The sequence below is a fragment of the Ochotona curzoniae genome, unplaced genomic scaffold (assembly GCF_017591425.1).
Source record: "Ochotona curzoniae isolate NIBS_2020 unplaced genomic scaffold, NIBS_Ocur_1.0 contig_2210, whole genome shotgun sequence".
Lineage (NCBI taxonomy): Eukaryota > Metazoa > Chordata > Mammalia > Lagomorpha > Ochotonidae > Ochotona > Ochotona curzoniae.
In genome coordinates, this window is record NW_024465369.1 from 37,928,667 (window position 1) to 37,946,341 (window position 17,675).

The following is a 17,675-nucleotide window of genomic DNA, read 5'->3' on the forward strand; positions in this document are numbered from 1 at the left end:
TGCAGGGTCCCAAAGCTTTGGGCTGTCCTCGACTGCTTTCCCAGGCCACAAGCAGGGAGCTGGAAGGGAAGTGGAGCTGCTAGGATTAGAACCAGAGCCCATATGGGATCCTGGCGCGTTCAAGGCGAGGACTTTAGCCACTAGGCCACGCCGCCAGGCCCCCCCCTTTTTTTTTTAACATTTATTTATTTATTGGAAAGTCAGATATACAGAGAGAAGGAGAGACAGAGAGGAAGATCTTCCATCAGATGATTCACTCCCCAAGTGACCATAACGGTCGATGCTATGCTGATCCGAAGCCAGGATCCAGAAACTTCTTCCCAGTATCCCACGTGGATGCAAGGTCCCAAAGCTTTGGGCCATCCTCCACTGCTGTCCCAGGCCACAAGCAGGGAGCTGGAAGGGAAGTGGAGCTGCCGGGATTAGAACCGGCTCCCACATGGGATCCTGGTGCATTCAAGGCGAGGACCTTAGCCACTAGGCCACGGCGCCGGACCCACGTTTTTAAATTCCATTAACCTTTCTGAAATATTCTTGTATGTTAAAAAATACTTACTGATCCATCAATAAAGTAATGAGCAACAACAGGAATGAAGAAAGTCATAGCTCTGGGAGAGATACTTGGCAAACAAGTAAAACTGAAGGGAGGAATGTGTTGGAGGAGAAAGGGCAGGGAACTGAGCTAGAAGCCTGGGATGCTAGTCCCAGTGTTGCCAACTATTTGACCCTTTGGTCTTAGGCAAGTTAAATAACTACCAATCTCCTATTAGTCTCTCTGTGCCTCAATTGTAGAACTAATCCAAGTCGTCCTGGTCCGGGTTCTACTTGCAGATATATTCCAGATGCTTCTCTTCATAATTTGAAAATGTAAAAAAAAAAAAAACCTTACAAATGTTGTAAAAAGTGCATTTCTGATTTTTCACTTTATAATTCACATGATTAATTCCAGAATAATTTTGACAGTTTCACTAAATATCTTACATAGTTGAGACACGTGGCCACATGGACCTCCAACTAGGGTGGGGAGGTATACAGGAAGATGAGTGAGACAAATGTTTCAGTTCTTTCTTTTTTTCTTTTTTGTCCTTTCTGTCAAGCTACATCAGTGTAATAGTACTTGTAGTCAAGTTATTGCAGGCCCTACTTCTTCTAAAAGTACTTATCTTTCATATGTAAAACATACACAGGAATGCTTTCTAATAATCTATCTTAATGAAGACAGTCTCTTTTCTAATGCGTATGATTATAGGAATGGTTTCAGTATGCTGCAAATCAGTCTTAGCCAAAATTCAAGGAAGCTGATTTACTTAATCAAAAGCCCTCAGTTACAAGTGGATTGAAGTGTAAATTCCCCTAGAGCATATGAAACATTATACTCAAGCTGATGAATTATCTTTGGCTAGTATCTACCCCTATTTCAATGCCAGTGTCCTTTAGACTTGAGTCTAATTCCTCACGTCACAAAACATTTTAAATAATACAAATATTGCACTTATTTTTAAATTGTTACCTTTTTTCTATTGATGTCAAGGAGTTTAAAAATCACCTAAGTTCAGTGCTTTGGATGAGTCCTTTTAGGATTTCCTCTGGCTTTATTTTTGTAGTAAAGAATAACTTTAAACAACAGATGTTGTCTCAAAATATGCATGGCTTAAAGGGTTCCTGAAATCACCTTGACAAGCACAGGCAACAGGCACTTTGTGCTAAAAGGTTGGTGTCATCATTTATAACTGGTTTTGATGAGAGCTATCAAAGAAGTGTCCCCAGTAGTTGACAAAATGGAGATCAAAAAGGGGAGGCAGGGAGTTTGGAAACGTAGGTGGACTTTTAATTTCTTGAGATATATTCAGTAGCAGTAAGCATCACCACCTCTTAGACCTTTTGAAGGCAGGAAAACATTGCAAGGGAAAGCCTTATAAACTGGAGACTGCCTTTCTGTTCTGTGCAACTTTGTCCTACTAGAAATCTGCATGACTTCCCCTTGTACTGAATAAAAAAATGGTGTGAAGTTGGTGATAACGCAGTTTGATGTGCTAGTTGCAGAGGTAGTTCCAGCATCTGTTACTTCAGTTATCCATTTTTTTCTGTCTTGCTTATTGTGGCAGACTAATTACCTTCTCAGATTTGGACATGAAGGGGATCCAAAAGACTGTGAAATAAATCACACAGCTAAAAATCTCCATTACATCTTCATTTCACATGGTCCCCCATGAATGACTGGAAGCTGGAGGTCTCCCCTACTGGGGCAGGGGAGACTGTAATTATGTCAGGAGTAACTGGGGGAAAATACACATTGTTTAAACTTGTCAATAAGACTGCAATGAAGGGTAGTTTAAAGCTGAAATGTAGCTTATACTTTCTTAAGGTAAAACATTTCAAAAATGAAGGAAGGGAGGGGAAGAGACAGACAGTGTTGAATGATGAGCAGTCTATTGTTTCAATCCCCACCTGTTCATAATCACCAATTCTAACTGGGACCAGGAGTTGAAAACTCAGTGTGGATCTCTCGTGTGGGTTTCAGGCACCTCGCTGCTTGAGTTGTCACTTGCTGCCTTCCCAGACACTGGCAGGCAAACTGGACTTAAGAACTCCAATATGGAAGAAGGGTATTCCAAGTGGGATTTAATGTTCTGTGAAATGCCTAACCATTCACTACCCTTTGATACCTTCCTTCATCATTTCCATTATATTTTGCTTCCTGTACTTGTCTGGGAATTCACATCAGCGGGCAGCGGCACATCCCTGCTAACCCATTACAATTAATGAAGGCCAGATAAATTTCTAACTACTATGTTGTTACCTGTAATCCCTAGCAAAGACTATACAACAACAGATAATTTTTCACATATTTAACATCTTAAAATGGAGCAAATGAAAACCATGTACATTTGTCCATTGTTTACTGTATTCCTCCTACTGCAACATAATTATAGTGCAAAATTTTTCACTGAGTCTTGTTTATTCAACAAAAATCTCAGAACATGAAGAATTTGTTAGAGAAAGCGTTTTATTTGTACTGGAAAGCTGGTAAAACTGTATATATTTTTTGCAAAATATATGGCTTAAATGTAATTATGAGGATACTGCGGTAGAACACAATGCTTGAAATCATATTAAAGACTAGTTGTGCTATACATGACCAGGTTCTGCATTTAATAGTGCCTGGACCTGAGATAATCTTGCTGAATGCCCCAATATGTAATAAAACAAAACAAGGTAAAGAACAGGGAGATGTATTACAAACATTGTTTGATGTAATCTCTCAATCGAGGTTTTAGTCCTAAGTTATTTTTAGAGTCCAAGTTGTACTGTTTCATGAGATTTTGAGAAAAAAAAATGTCCAAAGTGCTTTAATGTTCAAGAAGTTACAGTGTAGTGATGCCCAATGCCTAGAAAACAACACCATTGTGATGTGGGTTGGTATCAGCTATTACCAAGTATTCCAGCCTATGATCTCATAAGTCAAAGCTCTTAGCTGCCTGGATTCATATGTGACTGTGTTCTTTCCAATATGCATTCTTTCTTCTTCCAGGGGTTGTTCTATAACAGCAGGTATGTTTCTACCGTAAAGTTCACAGTTCTCTAGAAACTGAACACATTCTTGAATGACACTGTCACAAGGCACTATCATGTGTTTTGACATGTTTTCTAACAAAGACAAGAAACATCTCTTAGCATAATACCAGGTATCAGTGCCCAGTTTTTTATTATAAGGTTCTAAGCTTTTGATCACTCGAGAAATGCCAAAATCGTAATTTCCTTTGGCACAATACAGTGTTCCTATCACCAGATTCACAATGCACAGATGGTAGGTTTTCTTATCTGGGTCATCATAGGAGAGCTGCTCTTCCTCTTTCTCAATCTTCCTCATCAACTCTTCAGCCTCCTCATTTTGACTTGTCATAATGTAGGAAACACACAGGTTCGCTAATACAACAGCGCTGACATTGAGGATGTTATCGTAATGCTTCTTGACTATGGGCTCATAAAACCCGATGGCTTCTTTGTACTTGTTTTCCTGCATGAACAGAACATGAGCGACATTCAGCTTCCACACGTCGTGGTCGTTACAGAACTCCACAGATTTGCGGAAGATCTTCTCCACCATCGAGTAATTCTCAAGGTTCCAGTAGATTTTTGCCTGAGCCATCAGCACGGGGATGTACTTCTCCAAGGTGTCGTCGTACTCATTCACTGCCTTTTTGATCCCTTCATCGTCTCTGCTGTGTCTTGCTTCCTGTACTTGTATGGTGAGTTTGCGGAGCTGCTCTGTCAGCATCCCTGCCAGCCCGTCTAGCTTAACGAAGGCTTCATCGGGAGCTGTCTGGCAAGTGATCATGGCATCTAAAAAGTCAAAGAGATAGGGCGTGAGGAACTTGTAGGTCAGATGGGCATTTTCTGCCAGGACATCTGCAGCCAGGTCAAAATACTCGTATTTACAGTAGAGCAGCAGCAGGTTGCCGAAAGTCTCTGGCGGGAAGGGGTTCTGTTGAAGCAAAAACTGGAGCTTCTCAAAGCCTCCTGTGGGCTTGGCATCCATGTTCATTAGTGCCTGGTTGTGCAAGGTCACAGGGTCTAACTCCTCCTCTGACCTGGGGGGCATGTCGGTGAGGGCTTCCTGAGCAGCCTCATAGTTTCTCAGCTGGTATTCAATGGCTGCCTTGAGGTTGAAGGCTTCCACCAGGGCAGTCTGGTGCAGGACTAACGTGTTTCCAACACTGCGGACATCAATGCCCTCAGTGGTCATGCCCACACCTAGCTCTGGGTGCTGGCGGATGCCATGCTCAATAATGTCGGCGATATGTTTTAGGGCTGAGGCATACTGTCGGCTGCTGTAATAAGCCAAGGCCAGGTTGTAGGAAAGGTCAGGCCGATAGCCCGAGGCCTGCAGGGCAGCAAAGAACTTGGAAGACGCAGCTTCGTACTGTCCCTCCTTGTAGAGCAAACAGCCCAGGTTGACCTGGCCATCGGGATCATTCTCTCCGCCCCCGTCTTCTCCACCCTCACCACTGAGCAGCTGCTCCACCAGGCTCCTGGCGCCAGGCAGGTCGCCCTCGCTGTACTTGATGGCAGCTTGCAGCCGGAGCACCCGGTTGTGGTAGGTGGGGTTGTCCAGCAGGAGGAAGGCGACCCGGGTGGCCTCTGGGAAGAGGCAGGCCTTGTACAGGGCCTGGGCCTGGTACAGGCGGTACTGCTCGAGCTCTGGGTGCAGCTGGCTGAGCTGCTCATAGCACTCGGCGGCCAGCGCGAACTCCTGCAGGCGGTAGTAGCAGTAGCCCAGCAGGGAGAGGCCGGCGCGGCTCTTGGGGCAGCGCTGCAGCTCTCCGCCCAGCAGCTGCACGGCCTCGGCGTACCGGGCATCCCGGATGAGCCGGTACAAGACCGCCGTGAACTCCCCATCAGGGACCTGTGGGATGTTCAACCCTGCCATTAACTGCGAAGATTGTTGCGTCGGCTCGTTACCGCGGCAACGCGGCCACCGGAAGTGGAATCTGTCCCAAGATTACGTTTCTGTGTTAGCATGCCATAGAAATAAAAGGGAATCAGTGAAGTGAGTCATCTTCTCATTTTGTCTTCGTAAAGTTGTTATTGTGAAGTTGTGGCCATCATAGGGACGAGAGGAGACTGCTCAATGGTTCCGAGATTGGTACTTCACTCCTAGCATCAGAGCCCACATCCTGACACCCCTCGGGGTTGGCCACACAGTATGCTGGGAGATGTAGTCTCTGTCCGAAGGACTCTGTGGTTTTGAGAGAAAGTGGTGTCACTTGCTTTTGCTCTTAGTTAATAATGAAAGCTGCTGTTTCTTTTCTTGCACTTTGGTATCTAGCACAATGGAGTAAGATGTTGGGACCAATGTCCCTTAGTATGTTGAACCTCACTGTTCAGCTCATACAAGTAGTGTTGTTGCAAGTAGTTTTGTTGCAAGCATGTGTTGGAAGACACTAGGTCCATGTAATTCTTTTGAGACTAGGATAGGTTCTGTTAAACCCTGAGAACAATGCAGTCACCAAGAATCCTCATTTTGAATATTTTCAAGAGGTTTAGAAGGGACAGAAAGTCAGTTGCAACTGAAAGTGAGAGTGGATGAGTTTAGATCTGAATATCTGTTTCCCTTTCTGTAACAATTCCTGATTTATAGTTTGGTCCTTAAAGAGTTGTGGTGCAAGGTTTTCAAGCATCTGCCTGCAAAGCCAGCATCCCAAACAGGTGCCAGTTTTTGGCTGCTTTAGTTAAGATCCACGCCTGTTCTTAATGAACCAGAGAAAACAGTATAAGATGGTCCCAAGCACTTGGGACCTGGCCATCTGGGGATCAGGATGTCTCCTGATCTGAACGGTCCAGCCCAGTCATTGTAGCATAAATTGAACCAGCAGATGAAAGAGCTTTTTCTTTCCTCTCCCTGTTTTTGTAACTCTGCTCTCCAATAAATAAAATGCAATTTAAAAGAACCAAATTTATTTGTAAGGCAGAGTTCATAGAGAAAGCAGATGGATAGAGAAGGACTTTCATCCATTTGTTCACTTCCCAAAGGCTACAACACGTGGAGCTGAACCAATCCATATCTGGGAGCTTCTTCTTGGTCTCCCACGTGGGTGTGCAAGGGCTCAAGCAGTTGGGCCAGCCTCCATTGCTTTCCCAGGCCCTAAGCAAATACCTGGATTGGTAGTTGAGCACTGTGGACATGATTTGGTACTTACATGGGATGCCAGTGCCACAGGGCAGAGGATGAGACTCCTGAGCCACTGTGCTGGCCACAATAAGGTACAACTTAAAGAAAAAAATGTGTTTATGGTCACCACCCTGGTGTTCCAACTTTTCTCTACCAAGAAGGAACAATGACCTTCATTGGTCTTGACAACACCTAGAAGTAAGATAGTCCTAATAAAATAATGTCTTTAATATGTAACTAGACTTCAGTGCAAATTTTTGTCTTGTTTCTTCAGTAGTATCGATACCCTTAAGTATTTTATAAATTTCAAGGCCAACACCAATCATGTTTTATGGAATTCTAGCATTCTTAATTATGTGGTATTTCTAATAAGAATAATCACCCAGTAATCTGCACATTCCACATGAAGACCTTGTGGGCTGGAAGGGTTGAAATGTTTAAGCAATTTTTTTCATAACTGTACCTAGATAGGTACTGTCATGATACACAACTGGGTTCCCTAGGAAATAATGGCTAATGAATAATTCGGTCTAGGTATATTCTGTAGGTGTTGGTCTTCTGTGAAAAGTGTGTGTATGGGGGAAGGTTACCTGTCTAACTTGATGTCTGCAATACATTTTTAACTTCCTGCCCTCGGTGGCAGCTGTGGACAGATGTTAAGAAGTGACTAGAGAGGGTCACACAGCTCTTAGTCAATTGGTAATGGCTGAAATGGTAAAATGACTAACTTTGTGCACATACTCTATCTTCTCTCATGGCAGGATTTGACAACGTGTGAATTTGTGGGTGGGATCAGTGAGCCGCTTAATGGTTAATACAAGCAAAGAGACACAGTACCAACTTCACAGACACTGAGTGGGGCTTTGGCTTTCAAGGTCAATCTCAGAAAGCAGCTGAGTACTACTACTAAACTTCTACTTTGAAGTCCCTCTGGTTTGATCTCTACTTATACCATTTCAGAGGCTTATTTCCAGGGGTGTAAGTGGACGAAGGTGAGTGTGTGTTTTCGCTTTTATGGTAGACTGCCTGAAACTTGTCCAGTGGGAACTTAGGCTTGTACTTTAAAACGCTTCCAGATAGATTGTTAGCTTGAGCAAGTTGTTGTTAAAGCAAGATGACCACAATGGAACCAGGAAATTGCCTTTTATATTTTTAGTCTGTTTTGGAAAGTTGTATATGTATTGCAAAAATTATCTTCAAATGGCTTCCAGAATATGTTTGAAAAAGCAAAAGGACTATGTAAGCTCCCCAGATTGCTCTCAGTGCTATAGGCTTAGTGGGGCTGATACCTGTCTGGGAGTGTGGCATTGGAGAGGGCCACAGGGAGGCTGTCCTGGGGCTCTTTCCTTATTTCACGTGATGCTGCTCCAGAGGCCTGGCTTGAAAAAGGTAGGACATTCAGCTTGGACAGATGGAAGGCAGGGTCATTTTCAAAAGGAAATGAGTGCACAAATCACGCTGTGGAGTTGGCATGACCATCATGGCTGCTGTGATTGAATGACTTTTATTTAGTCTCTGATAGGAAGTTGGGGAATAAGTTTTTTTTTGGGGGGGGCGGTTTAAAAGAGTCCTTTTGATTAAAGACAGAAATTCTAGAATGGAATGAACATAAAGTATAGTAAAATGTCACAGGTGATCATTTTGTTTGCAGTAGAATCTTGAAATGCTGGAGCATCTATCAAAAAAGCAAGTGTATCATGCTATTTCAAGCAACAGGAAAGCATTTGGTGGTTGTGATAATTGATTTAATGACTTGCAAAAAGGAATTAGGGACTGGGAAAATGGTATAGGACTCAGGATGAAGTTTTCTATATAAAGGGAGGTAGATGTATTGTATTAAAGGATCTTATTTACCCTAAAAAGTGACTGCCTCTTGTTGGCAAAGCATAATTAATTTGTATTTCAACCATAGCAATGGTTAGATACCTTCCACATAAAGGATGTCTTTCTGCAAAAGCATCTTTCAGTTGTTTTTCATTTTTTCTTTGATTCCAGATAATCTTCAGATTGTCTAGGTCTCTCCCCACTCCCCTCAGGGGCAGGAGAAGCTTCGTTTTCTTGCATGCTCACCCTACACCCTGCTCTCCCATGAACAAGTAAGGAAAGAATAATTGAGCATCTAAGTGGTAACACAGTAGACTTTTAGGAGCATCCTTTCAGTGGTTTGAGGCTTCGGGGAAGACTGCATCCTGAATCTGCATTTGGGAACACTGATGTTTTCACGGAGGTAACTTGTTTTCTCATTATGAACTCCCATTTCTCTGGTAGTTCCAGCTTTATTATTATTTACTTAGATTTCCTTCTTGCATATACTTCGCTTTGATCAAGCAGCTTGTACTGGCATTTACAGTGCTATTGTCTAGACTTATCAAGGAGAGCACAACAGCTTTATGGTGTGTAAAAAGACTAGCAGAGAATGCCAAAGAGTGCATACTGGCATTTAAAAAAAAATCAACCAACCATCCAAGAGTTGTTCCAGTCCCCTGTGTTTATGCTGTACTTTCAGTGCCAGGCCTTGTTTTACTTAACTTCCCTCATTAATCCTCACAGTCCTGCTGTGAATTAGGTGATTCGTATTGTTGACCCCATGTTAAAACCGCAGACTGCAAAGCACAAAGAAGATTGTGGTTGCCGCTGCCAGCACTGGCGATTGCTTCAGCTGGCCGGTAGTGGGCCACACTGCACCTCTTCCTTCTTTCTCCCCAGGCACCACCTCTCCAGTCATTTGAATGGGTTCTGGATCATTTGCTGCAGTTTGTTCTAACAGAACAGGCACAATGGCATAAAAATTTTCAAGTTTAAGCACTGAAGCCATTGTGTAATTGTATGGCATCCGTGTGGCTAGCGGCCCTGTGTTGATGTGATCCCCCTGTGTAACTGCCCATGCAAATTTGAGCAATTAGCAATGGACACAGGAACCCAGCATTTGGCTGCAACCTGTCTTACATCTGGAAAATTTCAATAATTAAAAGCCTTTTGTCACCTTCAAATATGTGATATGGGTTGTCCCGGTACCCTTCTCACACAGGCAAACATCGCAGATTAAGACGTGGCTCATGGGCTAAATTAACACAGCTGGAATTTCAGGTGTACGTATTCAGGTACATGCCTTTTTTGAGCCCTTCAATCACCCTTCTCAGAAGATGATTCCAGAGCCATAGTGAAACAGAAAGCATTTTTATTAAAAACAAGGATATCTAAATCTCTTAAAGAAGACTGTTTCAAAATCGTGGATTAGTTTCCTGCAAAATGGACAAGCAGTCTATAATGTAGCATTTTTATAATGAAACACCCATCTAGGTAACATACACAAAGGGGAATACATAAAAACAAACTCAATTAAAGACATATTTCCCTTCTTCGTGTAAAACAATAATAATTAGGATGCAAGTCAGTAGGGGATCCTTTTTAGAGCACTGCTTATCAAAATAAAATGCAAAAACAGTATTCCCCAAGGGAATGAAACACAACAGAATCTAGCCTTCTATTTTCACAATTGCTTTTTTGTTTTTGTTTTATTTTTGCTCAGTTTTCTAAATGTGATTAAATCTAAATTTAAACAAAGACAAAAGAAAAATTGAAATTTGAATGCATGTATACATATGTGTACCAAAAATGAATGCAAAGGTAAATAATGGCGTCAAATTTTAACAGAAAATTCTTCCTTTAACTTCCAAGGACAAGCATTTCTGTAGCAGTGTATCCATCCAGTGACGTAGGTGTATAAAGACAAACAACTTACCTTTAACACCTGTGAAATATTTACCAAACATGCAAGAACATTTAAAATTAAATTTAAAAATCTGTACAGTCCCAAATCACTAGCTGAGAGAGAGGGGGCAATGCAAACAGTAAAAGCACACATTGAGCTTTGCTAATTTTACATACTCATCATGAAATCTTCCAAGAAGCACACCTCATTATATTTCTGTCATCCGTAGGCTTAATTCTGTTATTGCTCACTTAGGAAACTTATGAAATTTCAGCTTTCTTGTAGATTTTAACTTTCCCGATCCATGCAAATTTTGGAAGTTGTTCATAGGAGGTGGCAGAGTAATGGGTCTAGGGGTTGTGATTCTGAATTAGATAATGAAACTTCACTATGGCCAGAGTTGTAAGGGTCCCTAATTAGATTTTGCTCATTGTGTCAAGGAATCATTTTTTTTGTATGCCCCCGGCAAAGTGGTTATACCTAAATATTTCTCTAATATGTTTAGATTTTTGTGTCACTGACAGGAAATTTATTTCAAACTGTTACTGGAGATGAAACTTTTTTTTGTCTTTCTGCAATTCCTAAGAGCTGGAGAAATTAATTTTAAAATAATTTAAAAATAATTAACGATCTAAGGTAAATGGATAAAGCATGACAAATTTTTGATACACAGAAGAAGCAATTGAGTTCCAGTAGCATTAACATAATATTGTGATTACACTAATACAAAAAATTAAAGATTATGTCTTGCCCAATGTCTTTGCAAATAAAATATCCGAGAATGCATAGATATGTCAGATTTCAGCAACAGTGAAAATAGACCTGTAGCGGTTTTAACACTTCTTTATGAATTCTATACATTTATATCTAAACGACTACTGTTTATGCAATACCTATGATATTAGATAATCTAAAAGAGCTCTTGATTAAATGAAAGAAAGTATGAGTACTTTAAACAAAATGCTTTGGTGCCCATATCTTTCATGCTTACTACAGGCAGGCTCTGGCACCTCTGTAGTAAGGTCTCTTCACCCTTGCCCCTATTTTGAGAAGACCAAATAAGAGCATTCTCTGCAAGAATTCATACAATGGCAAACACAGCTTGTCCTTTGGGGTAGGAGCTGAATGAAAAGTAAGTGATCTATCGAGCAGCTAGAAGGTCTGAGGCCTGGAGAGTGTCATCATTCCAGGTCCATGCAGGGGCTGGCCAGACTAGCATCTTGGTCTCCTGTGCCATGGGCAGCAACCTGTCTAGCATGCCACACTGTCTCCATCTGCCAGGATTGCGGGTTGCTCTGTAGATTGCCAGGTTCTATCTACACACTGACTCATATGAATAAACATCATATCTGAAAATAAATACATCTATTAAAAAAAGGGGGGTAAATTTCAATCATTTATGCCAAGAGACCCGAGGAAGCAAAGCTGTTCAGTTTGAGGCTATACAAGAGGCCTCGCATTTCATATGCCTTCCACCCACAGGAAGCAAACAATAATAATAAGGGCTGGGAAAATTTCTCTCTTCTTTGAAAAAAAAATGCAGAGCATATGGATACCCACATATAACTCACCTTCATAGAAAAATAATTTACAAAGCTGTTAAAAATATCTCCAACTCTCAAGTTCAACCTCTAATCCTGAGGGCTGGTGGCAGCAGGCAGGCTGTTTCCTACCTTTCACTGTTTCATGGGCATGGAGGACCAGACCCCTGGCATTAGTCAGCAGTTTCTGAATCTTGACCCACAATAGGAAAGATACCTCGAGACAGGAAAAATAGATGGAGGCAATTACAAACAGCTACTTGATTGATGGTTGACATTGTCAGGGCTCCTCTATATGGCAGATTGCAATGGTGTTGAACTCCCCTTGCTACCAGTGGATGTTGCTATTGGCAACCGTGCAGTAAAGCCAATAAAACGGCAAGAAAATGAGACGGAAACTCAACCTTAGTGGAAGCCGTAGGGTTTGTGCTATAAATTATGTTCCCCTTAGCAATATGCAGCATCAACATTCAGTGTGGCTACAGTGCTTGCAGCCGCCTGCAGTCTCTGTCAGACCCTAGGTCTGGTTTTCTCCTATAGCACATGCTTTAAAATTTGGCCCTGGATGCACTGGCATCCGTGTGTCTGGGCTGTTTATGTATTTACTTTTGGGGAGGGTAACACATGTGGGCTCATCTCTGCCTCACATGGTCTGCTCTCCAATTCCCATTTGTGATATTAACATGATGTGGCACAATATCCAGAAATACCTGCAGTGCTTCTGAGCTGCAGACACAGGATGCTGTCGCAGACCACGGTCTGGCCCTGACTCCACCCACCCTTTGTTCCTCACCTGAAGGAGGGAAGACAGCCTCACAGAAGCTATTTTCCTTTATAGCAGAGTGATTCAGAAAACTGGCTTAATAAAATCCATAAATCTGAACAACCTTCCTTACCTGCTCTGCGGAGGCAATTTTTCCTGCACTCATTTTCTCCTCCAGTTTTTCCGGTCTTCTCTGCAGAGACCACTGTAAAGGGCAGCCAGGACCATTATATTTTTTAGGGCTCCCACTTCTTCCTTCTCTCCTTTGTCAAACCTCTCCCTGCCTGTCCAAGTGTCTCTCCTTCCTAAGCAATTAAAGACAGGACTCTACAATCTAGCTGGTCTGGCTCCAGGTGCCATTTCTCTGGACTTTCAGCCTTCCTTCGGCAATTCTCTTTGTCACCTACCTCGATCCCCGCTCTCTTTCCTTTAATAGTCTTATTTCTCTTCCTCATTTCCTTGCCACTCTTTGCCTGATTTAGAATTTTGTTTTGTTTTGTTTTACTTGCCATAACAAATCCTAATTCTTCCTAGTGGTGACCTGTTCCCTCTCTCACTTCCATTTTTGTACCTCCATTTCCCCCATCTCCTTTTCAAACATTTCCCAGGGGTCTAATATGGGGCAGGAAAAAAAAAATCCCTTGTGGCATTTGCCTCCTTTTCTTTCATATTTGAGTAGTAAAGTTCATAAATGATATTGATCAGTAACAAGAACAAATGAGCTTTGTAAACTTTTTTTTTTCGGAGCAGGGATGAATTTCATCTGGTTTGGGGCTTCTCAATCTTGTCGGACATCCTCTGTGATCCCCTATGTTATGTAATCAAAGGCATGAAGATGCTTAGAGGCTCTGGGTCCCTAAACCCTGCTGCCAATAGAAGACTTCAACTTTTAGATGTTTTCTATCTCAGACATTCCTTGAAAGGTTTGTTTGAACAAAGAATTCTAAGGCTAAAGCATGTTTGAAAATCATTTCTTAGTATAATCTCATTTGACAAAAGAAGACTCATGCACAGAGAAATTAAGAGATTTGTCCAAAGCCATTCAGCCATTCATGCCAGGTCGAGACTGAAGTCTTCCTTCCAGCTCAGCATCTTTGGATGAGACACACTGTGTCCTCAGTATCTCAGGCAGTTTCTAGCTATTGAATTTATTTTATACAGCTCATTCCAACCCATTATAAACCTGGTTTTCTGTAGTTTATGTGTCATATGCCAAGACTGCTATTTCTTAACACTTCAAGCCTCACTCCTTACACTTGAGGAAAAAAAAACCACACACACTGGGTACCCCTACAGTTGGCTTTGGGGTGGTCACTGGCAGTGACCTACAATTTTGTACCAGCACTCATCACTAGGGGTACTCCAGGTGGTCCGGCCCAGTCTCCAGGTATCCGCTGGTCTGTGCTAGAAATAGTTCCTAAGTGTTCAGGTCACTTGTGCCAAGTCCAGCGGCCGTTTTCCTCTTTTGCTTACTTTAATTAAAGTCTATTGATCCATTCCTTCTGGGAGAAGGCCAGGTCTACAATAGGGGTTGGGTTTTTAAAACTCAGATAAAAAGGCAGCACAGCTTATTATAGAGTTACAAATCTTATACAGACACTAATCAGACAAATATATTTGGTGTTTTCTTACCCTAGGTGTTTCTTGGGGAAATTTGGGGTTGAAAGAGGTTGCCTTTTAGCTAGGCAATCGTAAAGGCTCTGATATATTTTTAAGAAGCTTTACAACTGAAAACAAAATATTTCTACAGAATACAAAAAGGGGCTTCTTGGGCCAGCCTGGCTACTCAGGGAGAGGATGTGAAGGCAGGCAGTTTTTGGCTTCTAACAGGGCAGCCATGTGCACTGCAGCAGCACTAATGGTGCTGTCACTGCTCCATGTCCCCCCTGCGCAGAGTCAGCTGGGTTAACAGCATTTGCATCCTTGCAGCCAAACTAGCCCTCTGTGAAGAGTCTTCTTTCAGCCCTGTATGTTCATCTGGGAAAGCTAAGGGTCTTGGGACACACTCCTCGCCCCTCCTCCTCCTTTGTTTTTCCTGTCACCCCCTCAGCTGGTTGACTACATACATTCCCAGGCCAAAGCCAAGGCATGCTTCCCAGAGCATTTTGGAGATTTTAGGACTGTCTGAGCTGAAATAGCAAAAGGATGATGGGGCTAGGCCAGAGTGGCCCTTCAGGCTGCGTCCGTTTTGCAGCAGCAGCAGTTGATCTGGAGGTTTTAGCTTCCATCTTCTGTGGCCACCACATGGGCAGCAGGGCATGTGGTGGCAGCCGACACCTGCAGCCCCCTTTGGTGCAGTTCTTCCCACTTATTTCTGTTCGCAGACACCGAGTCTAGCATAGGCTTCAGTTTCCCGTTGACCTTTACCAGTGCCTGAGACAAAACATGAAACAAGCAGAAGAGAGAAAAACCTGAGTCACTGACATGGTTTTCCACTTTTCATTCTGAGAAGGATAGAAACTGCTGTATGAAATCAAAGTGGTGATTATTTTCATAGACATGAGCTATTTACAAAGAATGTAGACATATACAGACACACATTTTGATGTTGTAGTAATACAGTCTATGTAGAGAATGAACACAGAAGATGGACAGCTGTGTACAGCTCCAGGAAGTCGCAGCCACGCAGACACCAATCCTGTTTTGCAACCACATCAGTGCAGACAGGAAACAAAACATCCAGCTCACATGTGTCTACCAACAAGTGTTTCTTTGCCTGCCATCAAGGGCTCCAGATTTTGACTGACTATGAATCTATGATTGATTATGAATATGACTGACTATGAATTTGTGCTGGACTTATCATAAGTGACCTGAACACCAAATTGTTCTGCCATAGATGACCCTGGATGGACTTACTTGGCTAAGAAAGCCCAGGTAAAATCTTGAAACAAGAGGAGGTGCTGACTTTTAAAGCTTAAGAGCCTTGGGGACTGTGCCAAATAGATCAACATGCTAACATATATGGTATAGGACAGAAAGGACAGGCAGTATGGAAGAGAGTGACAGAGGAGTGTAGCCATCATCTGCAGCCTGGGTACACATTAGTGGGAAGCTGAATGGGAAGCAGGGGTGCTGGGACTTGGACCAGAGACTGTGACACTGGATGTGGCATTTCAGCTGCTGACGTCACCACTGCACCAAAAGCCTGTCCCTAAAAGTATGTTTTTTAACAAGCTAAATTATGTAAACATCCCAAATATATTTATTTTGGCAGTATTTTTTAAAGAGAAGCTCACAAATGGTCAAAATCTAATGAAAACATGTGGACTTTGAAGCATTAGTACTTCTTGGGCCTGTTTGCTGTTTCCAGGGGCTCAAAGAAGTCTAAGGAACTGGCATCGCCCATAGATGAGGGTGAGCTTCTGCTCACGAATACCTACTAAATCTGTTATACAGTTTGCCCACTGATTTGCATACTTCAGCTCAGTTATTCCTTACAGTGACTCTGCATTTTACAGGTGGTAAAGCATGGCCTTCACATGTTAGATCAAATCATCTCAATGTAGAAGGAAGACCCTCCCCAGAGAGCTAAGGGTTACTTCTGGAATCTTTTTTTTTTTTTTAAGCATTTATTGGGAAGTCAGATATACAGAGACGATGAGAGACAGAGAGGAAGATCTTCTGTCTGATGGTGCACTGCCCGAATGACTGCAACAGCTGAAGCTGAACCAATCTGAAGCCAGGAGCCAGGAGCTTCTTCTGGGTTTCCCATGTGGATTCAGGGACCCAAGTCTTTGGGCCATCCTGGACTGCTTTCCCAGGTCACAAGCAGGGAGCTGGATGGGAAGTAGAGTGGGGCCGCCAGGATTAGAATTGGCTTCCGTAAGGGATCCTGGTGCATTCAAAGCGAAGACTTTAGCCACTATGCTGTCGTGCCAGGCCCTGCTTCTGTAATCTTAACCACTGGTGTTGAAAACTGGAAGAAGCCACTGGAGAGCCCAGGAGCCTGCCATATGGAGTGAGCACACAGAAGAAGTGGTCAGGGACGGGGCCCACAAGGGTAGCTCAGAAAAGTCAAGGAGAAGAAACAAAGACCAAGAAAGTGTGTGACTTGAAATTGTGTGGTTTCAAATCTTTGTCAAGAGTCAATTCAAGTCAGTGGATAATTCTGTTATTTACAGTTTTTCAGAGTCTATGACAGTGAGGAAGAGGCTGAAGATGGGAACTTCCAGGGCCACTTTGAGTGTGACTGCTGTTGTCTACACATTGTGGAAAGGCCCAATAGGAACTTCCTTCTTTCTTCTTTCTTGCTCATACCCTCTCCTCCTCATGTCTTTTCCCTGTATTGCCTCATACTTCTTACTTCTCAATTCTATCACTTACCATTTTGGATATGTACAGAACTCTGATGAATTCTGACATACTCCTTTGGGGTCCTTGTAGCTCTCAGGGCCTCCTTGTCCCTTAAGAGGCAGGCAAAACTTGACCTCAAATCCGCTTCATGCTCTGGAGACCTTTCTGACCCCTCTGTGTGACTTCCACGTCTCCTTGTGCTCCCTGACTTCCTTCTTGAGTCCATTTGGCCTTGTAAGCTTCACTTCACATCATTCTTAGCACAAGGTTCTGCCTCATTTCCTCTTAGCACAGAGCGGTGAATTACCCTCGGTGTTTTGCTTGCCTCCTCACCCTACTGACTCCGAGGCTCCTGGGACAGTGACTTGCTCACAGATCCCCTCCTACATGCACTATCGCATCTCAAAGGCCACAGATACCCCACCCCACGGTAATCCAGCTTTCTCCCCTGTCTTGTCTTGCTGCTCTTGTACAGACCTTCAAAGCTAGCTGGTCTGTTTTCCCCAGGATGCCTGGAATGCTAATGGATTAAAGTTCCTCTTTCTTGTCTTTGTTACAACCCTGTACGATGGTTTTGATTTTCCTTGTGATGAATGAAGTTGTGAGGATGTTAGCTAAAGGGAAGGTGATGTTCCACCTTCTACCCCAGGTCAATTAGCTCTTTTTGTTCTGTGGTCACAAATCATAAAT

General features: G+C 42.8%; 2 protein-coding genes across 3 annotated transcripts in view; both read right to left on the reverse strand.

The window, feature by feature from the left end:
* Positions 1-3,011: 3,011 nt before the first annotated feature.
* On the reverse strand, positions 3,012-5,431 carry LOC121150690 (tetratricopeptide repeat protein 30B-like). The gene has a single exon (XM_040971788.1). The coding sequence runs from the start codon at positions 5,429-5,431 to the stop codon at positions 3,431-3,433; it is 2,001 nt and encodes a 666-aa protein (XP_040827722.1). The 3' UTR covers positions 3,012-3,430.
* Positions 5,432-14,761: 9,330 nt separating this feature from the next.
* Positions 14,762-17,675, reverse strand: part of PDE11A (phosphodiesterase 11A) — a 387,926-nt gene continuing 385,012 nt past the window's right edge. For both annotated transcript variants that reach the window (XM_040971787.1, XM_040971785.1), the window contains exon 20: positions 14,762-15,062. In XM_040971787.1, coding sequence (XP_040827721.1) covers positions 14,907-15,062 — 156 coding nt within the window. In that variant the 3' untranslated portion in view covers positions 14,762-14,906. The remainder of the gene's footprint in view (positions 15,063-17,675) is intronic.

Coding starts and splice junctions, on each gene's coding strand:
- LOC121150690 (XM_040971788.1), bottom strand. CDS start 5,431: ATGGCAGGGTTGAACATCCCACAGGTCCCTGATGGGGAGTTCACGGCG.